A 13,142-nucleotide genomic window follows, 5' to 3' on the forward strand; every position below is an offset into this window, starting at 1 on the left:
CGAGCTACTGAAGTTGCACAATTCAATACATCCACGAGAACGTTACTCGTGTAATAAACATGTCTAAGTCAGCGCATGTGTCTGCTACATACGAGACCCATAACACTGCTAAACTTGTTCGTGACAAGTAAAACGCGACAAGGGAGCCATACTATAGAATCGTTAGAATGAACATAAAGGGTGCAGGAGCAGGGAGGGAGCTCAATGCAAACAATCTTTACAGACACACACATTTCGCTTAATATGTTCGAAAAAAAATTTCCCTTTACCGCTGCCCTGTTCTCGCTGAAATTTTACAAAAAGATTACATCTTGGAGCCTACTTCGTTCAGTGTAGCACATGGCACAGGAACTTGCCTGTTTTTCAAAGAAAGTAATGAGAAACTGCTTTCGTCTATGTGAAAAATGGCTGCTGCAAAGACGGCGCTGCCACAAACTTGTGTCACCGCCTGCCAGCAGCTGCAGAAAGTAGCCGTTCAGGGACGGTTGCCACGCGTTGCCCGCTTCTCTGGAACACGTGGTAACCCTCTCTGTACAGCTGCTTCCTGCATGTGCCTGCAGGAGGCGAAACAAGTTTATGCTAGCGCCGTTTCAGCAGCAGCTTGCATCCCCATAAACAAAGGCAACTTTGCATTTTTTCTTAAAGACCAGGCAATTAACTGTGCCAGTTAGGAGTTACACTGAATGACGTAGACTTCAAAATGCCAGCTTTCTGCGTAATTTGAACAAGAGCAGTGCAGCAGTAAGGGAAAATCTTTTTTACGAACATTTTAAGCGAAATATGCACGCCCCTGCGACTGCAGGAAATTCCTAGCGTCAATCACCTGAATCGCGTATTCGGTTTGGACACAATGCAACCCCATCTGGTGGTTTTGTAGCGATCATTGACCGAACTGTCCTCTCTCAGTGATGGAATCGTCCCGTGCGCTTCCACCTGCTGGCACGCGCCCGACGGTCTTCCTCGCGCGCGCCCACGGTCTCCTGTGCGGGCCCTGCCGACGCCAACGACCCGAAATTGAGCAAGGAACTAAGAAAAACCACGTGACGAAGCAGCTGCGGTGACATGCCCCGTGTTACCTTTCGGAAGAGCAGGTGCGGCATGTGGGCAAGCACTGCGCTGAAGTAATAGGACCGGTGGTTGAGGCTGTCGCCGTTGTTCGACGCCTTCTCGTCACGGTCGTCGGCAGCACAGGGGCTCGCCACGTCGTTGTGAACACCCTGCGAGCCATGGCTCGCCTCCGGTTCCATTTCGCACAGAGAAAGCGACGAGTCAACGCTCGGCGGGGCTGTACGCTCTTCTTTGCCTTCTTCGAACACGCTTTTGCACGCGCTGCTTGTACTCCGTTCCATAAGTAGCAGTCAACGCTGTGGAGGCTAGAGAGACTTCTTGAAGTGGCTTCGTTCGCACTTGGATATAGTTCGATGTTTTCTGACCGCAGTTACGCGCAATTGTTGTTTTTTAAATAGGCTCAGTATTGAACGAAACAAGTTTGTTTTCTTAAAAACAAGCTGTGGTACACGACTGCGAACGCGTTGTTTTAGATAATTTTTATTTGCGACCCGTCGCGAGGAGCCTCCCGTGCATGATCGCGCGAGCAAACCCTGTTGGCGCGCAGCGAAGCGTGGACGGAACGCGCGGAGTGATAGCTTTTCTTGACCGAACTTCTTGCGTAGCTTCCATAGCGTTGACTCCTATGTATGGACCACAGTATGCACACCACGGAGAGATGGCTGCCTCCAGAGGGCTGTATTCACGTTAAGTGTGCGTCTGTGCCGGAGCTGCAATTCTTCAAGCTGATTTCCCCCTTGCTATGTTACAGTTACATCTTTCTGTTCCCTTCATCCCGAAGAGTAGGCAGGTGCTGTGCCCATTCCGGTATTCTTCTTGTTGTCCGTGGCACATGTGTAAAAAATGGCCAATACTCCATCATAAGTTATAATAAAGTTACAATTATTAATGTTATAGTCAGAAATAAATTTTCAGGGGTGCTATGAAGTAAGTGCTCTTGAAAGGTGAAATTGCATGTTAAAGTTGAAGTCATAGTAGCCGTAAGAATAAAAAATTCGTTGAAAAATACGCAAAAAAAAGTAATATAGTTACAAATTAATTAGGGCATCCGGTTAAAAAAATTCCTGGGCAGCGCAGCAAGCATCCATGTGGCTGAATCCCAGAGTAGAGGCACCAAACGAAATAATAACAGGTTCTGTTTAAGTTGAGGCCAAGCCTTCGATGAGGTAATTCCAAAATTATTTTTTCTTCAGCAGTAATGCGGCGACAAGATAAAATGAAGTGTGGTATTGTTTCGCCCTTATTTACGAGAAAGAGCACACGGAGGAAGGCCCCTCCCTACTTTATTTTCTCTCTTTGTATTGACTATATCTTTTGAAATCGATTAATAATACCAGTTGAAATGCGAAACACTATCCTTTAGATGACCAAGTAACGCCTAGAAAAAAAAATGTACTGCTCGTATCACTCAATTTCTTTCAAGTAATACCGTATGAAAACTCTACGGAATGGAACCGTGACGGTGCAACAAGTGTAACATATATAGTACTGAATTTAGAATGCGATAATGCGAAGAAAACACCGACTGACATATCGGGGAGCATAGTGTAGGCTGTTTATGTTGCAATAACCTTCTTTAACACTTATAGTCAGTGCTGCGATTGGATAAGGCGCGTCTTTAGTCGAAACCAACTGATTCGGTGCATGCGTACTTAACTCGCAGTGAACCCGCTTTCGTTAAGTGTTCTTTCAGAGTAAAAGTTGCCACTGCTTTTCCAGCTGTGCATATCTACTATAATGTTGAATTCCAATGTAGATCCAGATCAAGTTTTTATGCTCTTTATGGAGCAATCCTATTCCAATGAAAGAATGAGAGCGTGAGTTGTGTGTTCCAATGGCAGATTGGGAGCAGCCACCGATTCCAGATCACTCTGCGGAGCAAAATTACTTGCTCCGCCGAAATCGGCAGATTTGACCTGAAGTCCGCGTGACGTATTTCCTTCACCAGCCTCTGCTTCCTGTCATGGTCGCCTGTTTCCGGTCGCGGGCAGCTATGGACGACGTGGAAAACATGGACGCTACGTTACAGTAGCCACTGTAGCTACGTCGAGCCGTGCGTTTTTGTTCCTGCGCCTCAATATTGACAGCTCCAACTCAGACACTAAAAGTTCCCAAGTCAAGTGATGATTCTCCCTACACGGAAGAAAAACGAACGCACGGTATGCCAGGATGATCCAGGCTATGGTGGTGGTGATGATGAGGCCTAGCCGATCCACCTCTAGTCTAGCGCCCTCTCACTTGATTTCCCTGTACTAAGTGCCCCCGCGGGAGCGCACGCATTCCTTTCGCAGATTTGACGAGAGCGATCTCCGTCGAAACGACGCGCTGCGTTCGTGATCTGGCCGAGCGCTCGCGATCTGCCATTGGAATTCAACATAGGAGGTACCTCTGCTCGTACAGCAAGTCCTCTCTTTCTTAAATAGGTGCCACCAGAAGGACCCGACTCTACCGAGACAAATACAAACACGCATATAATGGCCAAATACGGATATTTGCGCTCGTAAAGCCGTCTTGGTCTCTCAAATCGCAGTGACAAGAATTTTTTCATGATCGGCCTTTCCTGGACCACACACACCCGCGACGGAAGCGCCGTGGCTATGGCGTCGCGCTGCTGGCCTCAAGGTCGCGGGTCCGATACCGGTCTCGACGGCCACATTCTGATGAGGGGCAGAGTGTAAATAAACATTCGTCTACTTAATTAAGACGGACGTCAAAGAAGCCCAGTAGGCAAGAACTAAACCGGAGTCCTCCACTACGGTGACTCTCATTAGATAGTCGTTTTGGCATGTAATACCTCAGAATTTAATTGATTAATTTCGACTACTCAACAACAAACCGTCGTAACGCAGAACAAAGATAGCTGCTTTGATGTTATTTGCTTTTTTCCAAACTGAGATGTGACATCTGACTGGACTCACTACTTTAGAACTCGTATTTTTATCTGTGCACAAGCACCATATTTTATTCTTCGTCGCTGGTCACTTTGTTCCCCTTTCCCTAATACGGAGTAGGAGGTTAATGAAACCTGACTCAGGTCTGCTGCAACTTTTAGAGAAAAAAAAACCATACTATGCATTCATGCGAGAAAAATTCTATGACATTCATTCGCAGAAATACCGGCAATGTCATTATCGTAATTACGAGATTTTTTCTTTCGTATAATTGTCTAGTGATTACGCTTATCTAGGTATGGGTTGTGCATTTCGTCCAGAGAATTATTGTCCGTGCGTCTTATAAGAAATATTCATTAAGACGTAATAAACTTGTTTTGAGGGGGGGGGGGGGGGGGGCAGGCCACATGTTTACAGCTGACTTCAGCAGAAAAAACAAAATCGAAACAAGAAATAAAAAGGAACGCCATCTAAGTTAACACTCACATTCAGAAGAAACTCTATCCCACGGTGTGAAGGCTAAAGAAGGTAAATTGCAACGCTCGCTGGCTTGACGTTTGTCACTTCAGTTTTTTGTTGCGTTGGTTTTTACTGAATTCCCTTTAGGCTCGAACGTCGTGGATAACTTCCTTGAGAAATAATAAACAAACAGAAGGCAGCAAGGCAAGGAGCACCAACTACATCGCCATGATGGCACATGTCACTCTTTTTTCATTCTCAGTAAAAAAAAAAAAAGTGAGACCAATGAAATACAATCGCAAAATTCTGCAGCACCCGCCGCTAGTAGGTCCGTGTGAATCTCGCATTCAGTTTCGTGTTTATTTCTACGAAGTCGTAGGTTGTGCAGGTAGTCTGCACCGACATTTTCGAGGAGCGTTGCACGGGCGCGTCTTTCATCGCACTCACAGTCGATAGTAAAGGGGCTGGAAAATATAGAAATAGAAGTGGTCAGACAAAACTCTAAATCGATACTCAGACGTCCAACCAGCACAAAATTTCGCAAAATTGATAAGAAAAAAAATGCGTTCTCTTCGGGCATGCTGGTAAACTGCGAATCCCTGAAGCATGTTCCTTCTGAAGCAAAAAAGAAAAAAAAAGAAAAAAAAGTAAAGAAAGAAACTCGTGAGGAAAGGACGGCTCGAAGGGACGGTGAAGCCAGTGGACGTAAGGAGCCGGACGTCAAATCCTTTGGGACGATACGAGGGAACGAAAATGTTGCCAGAAAGGTCTGCGGCAAATATTTCAATCGCTTTTGCGGACTTTTCTACTGTTACTGCTTTCTTTGGAGATGGTTCCTTTAGCGAAGCCCCGCGATCGGGTCTAAAAAGAAAAGCCACTGACATGATTTGGGCAAGTATTAGTACATTCGAAATGTTTGAAAACGCTGTTAGAGAATACGTTACTCGCCACCGCGGTGCACGGCTGCAGCGTCAGCAACACTCGGAACAACGACAGAAATGTAGTTGAACGTATGCGCGCCCGAGTCATGCTGACGGCGACCTGGTACCTTCTGTTTTGCTCTGCCGACGTCAGACACGTTTTCTCAAGCAGTAAGCCACCACTGTAGATGCGTTGAGCATTTCCGCTGACATTCGTTCAGAAAAGCGCAGAACGCAGAGCATTGCAGAGAAGGCCCGGAACATTTGCACGAGTTTGTGTGCGTTTGCGTGCTATACGCACGCAACGATCTTGCTGTTCGTTACAAGGGAAAATGTGCCCGTAATGATAAGCATGTTCAAATAGAAAACTGACAAAACAAAAACTCGCACTGTTAAGGACACACACACGTGTGTGTGTGTGTCGCTTAGGATAGATGGCGCTTATGCCTAGTTTAGCGTGCCTTACAAGGAAACGAATTCAGAGCGCTTCCACTATATGAAGATGGAAGACCAGCGAATCTGTATTACTCAATAGCTATATTAGGTTCCTGTGGTGGCCAAGCTATATTGGCTGAATAAAGGCACAAACACATAACTTCGTTGTTCGTTCCGTCTTTTTGTTTTATATTTTTCTTTTTTCTTTCTTGTTATTTTCTTTCTTTTTTTACTTCATACAAATACACTGACGTTTTGACATGCATCGTCATAGAGTAGCGTTTGGGAAAACAGCGTTCATCGCTCCGGCGCATTGTTTTTGTCAACATCATAAGCTCTTTAGTTCCGTCTTTTCATTTTTTTGTATTCTTCAATTCCTTTTATCCTCTTTTTTTCTTATTTACAGTTTTTGTTTTTATATTTCTTTTACTTTTCAATTTTTTTTACTTTATACATATACACTGATGTTTCGATATGCATCGAACCCACAGGGGCATGTGCCATTAAACACTTTCTACACTATCACCATGATCAGCCCACGTCACGATTTGTTTTCGTCAATATGTCAGAAATTCTTTTTCCAGATCCTAGCAATAGACAGCTTCGCTGTAAGAAAGAAGTAAGGTAGAAAAGGTAGAACAAGAACGTGCCTGCGTGCTTTTATTGTGCTTGGCCGAAATGCTTCTCGCGCTACGTTTTTACAAAACGCAGTCTTGCAGCGTATTGGGGGCGAGCTCCCCCACAGGAAAAGCTGGCGCCGCCGTCGGCGTGACGTGTAGGAGGGATCACGCGGACACAGTGGCCGCGTCGACTGCTTCGGAAGCGCCGAAGCGAGCTGAAAACGATAGCTTTAAGTACCACCTGCGTTACGGTTCTGATTAAGTCGGGAGGTTTTCTTACGTCGGGTATCTGCTTGACAACATTTGAAAGCAATATAATAGGTAGTCGCTGCTTTTGAAGGCGTCCTACATGTAGGCTACTGCTCTGTGCCGCAGTGCCGGACGTACGCAACGGAGCCCGGTGTTAGCCTTCACACGTACCCGCAACACAAGAAGCTGCGTGAAGCATGGATCGCGAAACTTACTTAGAACCGGCAAGCATGCTATTGGCTACAACTCGGGTGCGCAGGAAGCACTACCGTTAGGGCGTCGGGGCTCCAGCACTGCACGTATTCGGTAAAGAGATAGCGTCTGTGAACTATTCTGTGCTTCCTGTTTGCCCAAGATTATCACAGTCACAAAACTTCAAGGGACCCAAGGAAATAGTTCATCTAACTGAAAGTTCACTAAACTGAATATTCACTAGAATATCGAACAGCACAAGGCACAGCAGACATTGAGTCAAAAGTGTGAAATGCAATTTATGGAGTTATGTAAATCAATATACACGAAGTGCGTAACAGTTATGTTGCTGGCTATTTCATTTTGAAAAAGAAAAATCTAATTTTAATTTGCACTGGTGCTCTTAAAGCGCAAGAAGTAACAAGGGTGCCCAAAGAGTATGTTTTTGCGCATTTCCTCTGGCAGAGCTTGTCGCTGAGGCACGAAGTCTCGCAACTTTCCAACGCATCCTACAGCCTCGGCTAGAGTTACAGGATTTGAATGTGCCCCTGCCAATGCATCTTCCTCGTCCCACTCTTCTTCTTTGGGACAAACACTGCAAACAATTTCCAGATATGATAGTCCAGTACAGGTAACGAGCTCACTGTCGCACTGCACGTAGTCTTCAAACGAAGTGTTTCTGTCAATGTCCAGCTGGTAATAGCCCTCTGTCCACAGCCCGGGGTCGATCACCTCATTGCGCCGTTCCTCTTGCTCGCTTTCCCCGCTCAGAGGGGAAAGGCAGGATTTATGTCAACAGTTTCTAACTGTAGCCGGTGTTACCGTTACGCTGCCGGAGGGGCGATTTGCAAGACGAGCATCGGCTACGCCAGCGCTGCAGAGCGCAAAACTTCGTTAAACTGATTTCAAAAATGAGCCCGGGTCCACTGATCAAGTTCGTTCCACTGAAATATTCGATATTCAGAAATACATTCATCTGAAATATTTTTTACATAGAGTGGACAGGATAACCAACGGGAATTTTGCAAAGGCTCGTTATTCTGAAATATTCGTTAAGCCGACGTTCGTAGAACGGAGAATTTGCTGTATTCTTAAAGTAAAAAAAAAAAAAAACTGTCGTTTTGAGAGTACTTACAGATATATATTTTTATTTTTTTATTTATCCATACTGTTAGCATACATGCGAAAAAAGGAGTCGCTGTGTTGGGCACAAATGCAGGCGTTATGAATTTGACCACAAATACAAGCAAAATGCTATCGTATAATGAACATATTAGCACAACTCAGCAGAACACAAGTGAGCAAGAAAGTACATTTGAGTATATCAATTCCGATTTCAATATTTAGAACTGGTTTTAAGTACAATAGGTAATTTCGCTCAACAAAGCCCTGTCAAATATTTTAACATCATTACATAGTGCAACATCATTCGGTAATTTAGTTCATGTATCGATAGCTTACACAATACACTAATGTTTAAAGGACTCTGTATTGTGCTTTAAATGCTTTATGTGCTTACCATGCTTTGTGCGCGAATGTGATGTGTCCACAACTAACGCTTTCGCTATTTCAGTTTGATATTTGCCATGCAATATCTGGAAAAAGAATTTGAGGCTGTTGACGTTCATTCTTTGCTGCACAGTCAGAATTTCTGCTTGTGTCCTCAGCCTTGTTATCAACTGCGTTCGATGGAATGAGTTAAAAATAAGTCCTAAAGTCCTGTTTTGTAGCTGTTCACATTTCGCGATGTTTTTTTTGTGTGTATGGTTCCCATATCGGACATGTGTATTCCACCAACGGCAGAACAGCAGTTTTATACGCTAAAAGTATGGCTTCAGTTGTCGCATTCACAAGCTTACGACGAAGCATACACAGCTTCTTTCGTGACTTATCACAGATATAATCTATGTGGCCACCCCAGCTCAAGTTATCTGCGACGTGAACATCCAGGTATTTATATTCTGTCACACCGCAGAGCGGTTCGTCATGAATCCTGTAATGAAATTACAGGGGCTTGTTTTTTTCGGGTAATTGGCATAAAAATGGTTTTGCTAGGGTTCAATTCCATTTCCAATTTTTTGTCACCAGCAGCCTATCATCGCCTAGTGTTCATTAAGTATTTCCTGATCATAGATAGAATCCACCTTTGAGTATGTAACTGTATCATCCTCACAATGCCTAATAAAAATGTCCGGCGAGAAACCGCTACTCATCATTAACATGAAGTGCGAAGAATAGTGGCCCTATGACAGAGCCCTGGGGAACCCCCGAGCATACCGCTCGTCTCGTACTTGTGGCGCCTGGGATGCAAACCACGTGCTCTCTCTTTGTCAAATAGGCTGCAATCCACTTGATGAGAGTAACATTCCACAATCTCGTGCTAAGTTTACGCAAGAACTTGGGATGCGTTATTTTGTCGAATGCTTTCCTAAATTCAAGAAAAATAATATCAACCTGCCCTCTAGCGTCAACGATTCGGTTAATGAAGTGTGTTACTTCAGTTAAAACGGTCACGGTAGAGAAGCCCCGCCTAAAACCATGTTGTTGATTGGCCCTTATATTGGGCTCTCCAATAAGTTCTCTTAGGTCCTTAGTAAGCACATGATCCAGCGTTTTACAGCATGTGCTGACGGCCAGGAGGGCTCTCGCGTGGTGTCGGTATTGAGCGTCGACAGCCAGATCCATGAGGAGCGTGTCGCGTTATCCCTCATACTACGCAAGCGAGGAGTTTGCGACAGACGGCGACTCCGCCATCTGTCGCCGCCAATATACCATGATCAAAAGGCGCCGTCGTGTTCTATACACTTAACGGTCAAATGACAAACGAATGCCATTCCTTCAGTATTGCACGACACCACAAGCAGGTTTCCTTTCAACAATGACCTGTTCTCAGGCCATTCAATGTTGAAAGAAACAGCAGACACGAAGGAAACGGACGCGGTGCCCGGAGATAGCAAGTTAAGCGCGTTCACAAAGCATCGTGTCTTGCGTGCGCACATACAGGAAACAAACTACACACAATTTGCAATGTTTACCGCAGATTGTACACAGCATTCCCACACAAAGCTGTTCATAAAGATACACCAAAGAGTAACAATACAATAAGCTGTAATAAGACGAATGAAGGGCGGCGAGGCCACGTTGAAGTTCTTGGACAAGCGTTGCATGGCGTCATAAATTGTGACACAGTTCTGCTCAGGTACGTTAGCTCTTCATGCATAATGAAGGATTGCATTGCTTTCTAAAGGAGCGAGTGACTCATCATAGCAAGTAATGAATACTTTGTCTGCGTTAAAACAGCCCAAATAAAAGAAAATAACTTTAAATGCATGGTGTCACACTGATATGCAGTGGCGCGACAGTTTCAGCACAAAATACGAAAAAATACTTTTGCCCACATTTTTTCTTTTAGTAATCAATCACTTCTCGTCAAATTACTGCATATATACCTTCAAAATAATACATTACTCATATAACTTGTTATTTATTATCTATTTAATTTATTTTCATCTTTATTTTCATTTTCTTTCATTCTTTAAAAATACCCCTTTTTATTTGTTCATTTAGTGGTTATTAAAGATCTTTATTCATTCACTCACCTACTTAAACAAACTTAAAGTCCTGCCTCTACGCGGTCCTTCCCGCCATCAGTGTGGGAATCTGAAATGCATGTCAATGACTTCTGTGAAGAACTCCAGTGGGACTTCAGGGCCATTGGTGCATTACCCCTGGACGGCATAGTTTAACTGGCTTCTGGAAGTGTTGGAATTTCTTATTTTTGTTGCTCTTGGTGGCATATAGTAGTTTGCTAAAACTGCTTAATTGTCACTCCAATTGAAGTGATCTTGTAACTTTTTCTAGCTTTTCGCAGTTCTTTTTAGCTCTTAGCGGGAAAAAGCCAGCTCACTCCAGCCTATTTCTCCGGCTTCATGTAATTGAATAATATATGCCTCTCTCCTCCTGTGTATCTCGCCTGTGACGCGTTAACTCCTCGCACTGACACGAAATTGAAACCACCGTTTTCAAAGTCGTCATTCTTTTTCTTTTCTTTTTCTAATCAACGCGATTAGGGAGCGCATACAATCTCGTCGTGTCCGCTTCCTTTAGAGGTTCGCGAGACTTCCAGCTTCATTAGCTAATGCACCCATCCGCGTTCCCTGCATTCTGGAGCGTCCGCGACCGCCGAATTCCGGCCACTTTCGTGCACCGCTCCCCTGGCGCTGTACACTAGTGTCTCCGTTCCAGTTTTCTGCTTCCTCCGTCTTGTCAATGGGATGCGTGTCACGTGGTTCGTAATATGCTGTCAAGACAATTTTCTCCGTCGTACCGTATTATGAGTAGTAGAGCACAACTGCACGTTGAAGGCCTTTGCGCTTCACTAACTTCCCTTTTGACTAAAACGTTTTTCTTTTAACAGCGGAGCGGTTTAAGCTTGTGGTTCCGGTGTGGAGCGTTACCAGAAAACTCAGCCCAGCTGTGCACCGCACCGCCTCGCGTTGCCTAACAACCACCTGCGAGAGCACCGAGCCACGTAACCTCCTCGCACCTGACGCGCTTACGGCGAAGTCGTGACGCGTCAGGCCTCGGAAGAGCCAGCGCAGCTATTCAAACGCAATAAAACCTTTTGCGCCGTGCAGCGCAAACGCCGTGCAGCGTTTTCGAGCATTTTCGGCACGTTTACCACCTCGCTATGCCAACTCTTCTTTGCTGAGGATCCGTTTTATCGACATTCTTAACCTTCCGTTGCATGCCGCCGCTATTTTCGACCAGCCACTGCAAACTAAGTAAGGGAAAGCGGACCAATCACAGACGCCGGCACTACCTTCTTCATTCGGTTATCGATTTTCAGTGCACTGGCTCGGCCCCATCAAATCCCTCTCCACTTGAGCGTGCTCCTCGCTTCTTGTCAGCCAATTAAATAAGACAAGCTGTTCAGTGTGGGCAATGTTACTCGTTTTTGAAGCAAACAAAGGCGACTTGCTATAAACGAGGAGAGCATTTGATTGGTCTGTTTAGACATCCCTTCGGGTCACCGCCCGATGCTTGCGTCGGCGGTTACGCAAATTTGACGTCAGGAGATTGGAATAAAAACATATTCGAATAGTTTTACGTTATAGGGCCCCGGGTTTTCCGTTTGTAGCGCATTCTTTTTTTGCAAGGTACCAGTCCTTTGTTATTCTTTAAAATATTCTCTTTCTCATTAGTGCGACCTACTTCTCTGTTCCTGAATGTTTTTTCTGTTTTTTTTTCTGTTCCTACTGCCGCTCTCTATCCTTTGCCATTGCTTTACTTTCGTCAACTAATGCGAAAACGAGCAAATGAAACGCAGACAACAACTAGGTATACACAGGACGCCAGCATTCGTCCTGTGTACTCCTTGTTCGTGTGTGTCTGTTTAATTCTGTGGGTTTCGCCTTAGTTGATCGTGCACAAACTCCCCCAGAACTTGGACTTTGTATCTTTGTAATCTTGCTCTTTCTTTTCTCCTTCTTTTCCTTCTTCGTATATGTTCAATTTTTGCATTTCTGTCCTCTTCGTTCTGAACATCATGCAGGCATTTTGCTCCTTTAGGTGGCGGTTGCTAGCCTGCTCCAACATCGTCACCGAGTGGACTTGGTGAGGGCAGCAGTTGCAGCAGTGGTGTGTTACGGCGAGCGGGCTGCTGGTATCTGCTGTTCAAGCGAAGATGGAAAGAAGCTGGCGTCAAAATCCGCGCCTTTCTTCTATTGCTGAAGCACGCTGCAAAGAATGGATAATTCCGATAAACGTCGCCCCTGACTGGCGGCGCGACCCATCTGAAGTGGCCCAGTTGTCAGCAACCTTTCTTGATGGTGTTCTTAATGGGTATTGTACTGTCGAGAGGACGTTGTCAAAATGGCACGGAAGACTCAGCGATGGCAGGCCGAGTGTGCGGTATGAGGCAAACTTGATTTCTAGCCTATATGCTGCGTCGGTCCCTTCGTCGAGTACTGGCGGTGTCACTAGCAGACTGATTGGGCCGCGCGCTAGTCTTAAAAAACACCGCTTACTATATTTTTAGTTCAAGATTGGAGCAGCGCGACAGGATGACAACACAGAAAAAGAAGAAGAAAGAGGCTACACAGAGGTCCTGCTCTAGTAATATACGTATACCAACTTTCCCACTTCTCTGTCGGAGTTATTTCCTATATAATTTCTTTCTCTTTCACAGCTAGTTACTAAGTGCTTTGAGTGCTGTTATAGCCAATGTATGCAAGAAAGAATAGCATCAACGGTAGCGCACGCCTTTCGTTGCTCGCGCGGGGCAAAAGAACATTGCGTTGGTCTCA

The 13,142-nt window shown here is 45.0% G+C and overlaps 1 protein-coding gene across 3 annotated transcripts in view; it reads right to left on the bottom strand.

Annotated features, from left to right (window-relative positions):
* Nucleotides 1-13,142, bottom strand: part of LOC135904083 (high affinity cAMP-specific and IBMX-insensitive 3',5'-cyclic phosphodiesterase 8B-like) — a 333,636-nt gene that overhangs the window by 70,551 nt on the left and 249,943 nt on the right. The window contains exon 1 of one of the 3 annotated variants that reach the window (XM_065434687.2): nucleotides 1,077-1,322. The exons of the other annotated variants lie outside the window; for them this stretch is intronic. Coding sequence (XP_065290759.1) covers nucleotides 1,077-1,247 — 171 coding nt within the window. The 5' untranslated portion in view covers nucleotides 1,248-1,322. Of the gene's footprint in view, nucleotides 1-1,076; nucleotides 1,323-13,142 lie in introns of those variants that run through there. 3 annotated transcript variants of the gene reach the window in all.

Source organism: Dermacentor albipictus, chromosome 1 (assembly GCF_038994185.2).
Source record: "Dermacentor albipictus isolate Rhodes 1998 colony chromosome 1, USDA_Dalb.pri_finalv2, whole genome shotgun sequence".
NCBI lineage: Eukaryota > Metazoa > Arthropoda > Arachnida > Ixodida > Ixodidae > Dermacentor > Dermacentor albipictus.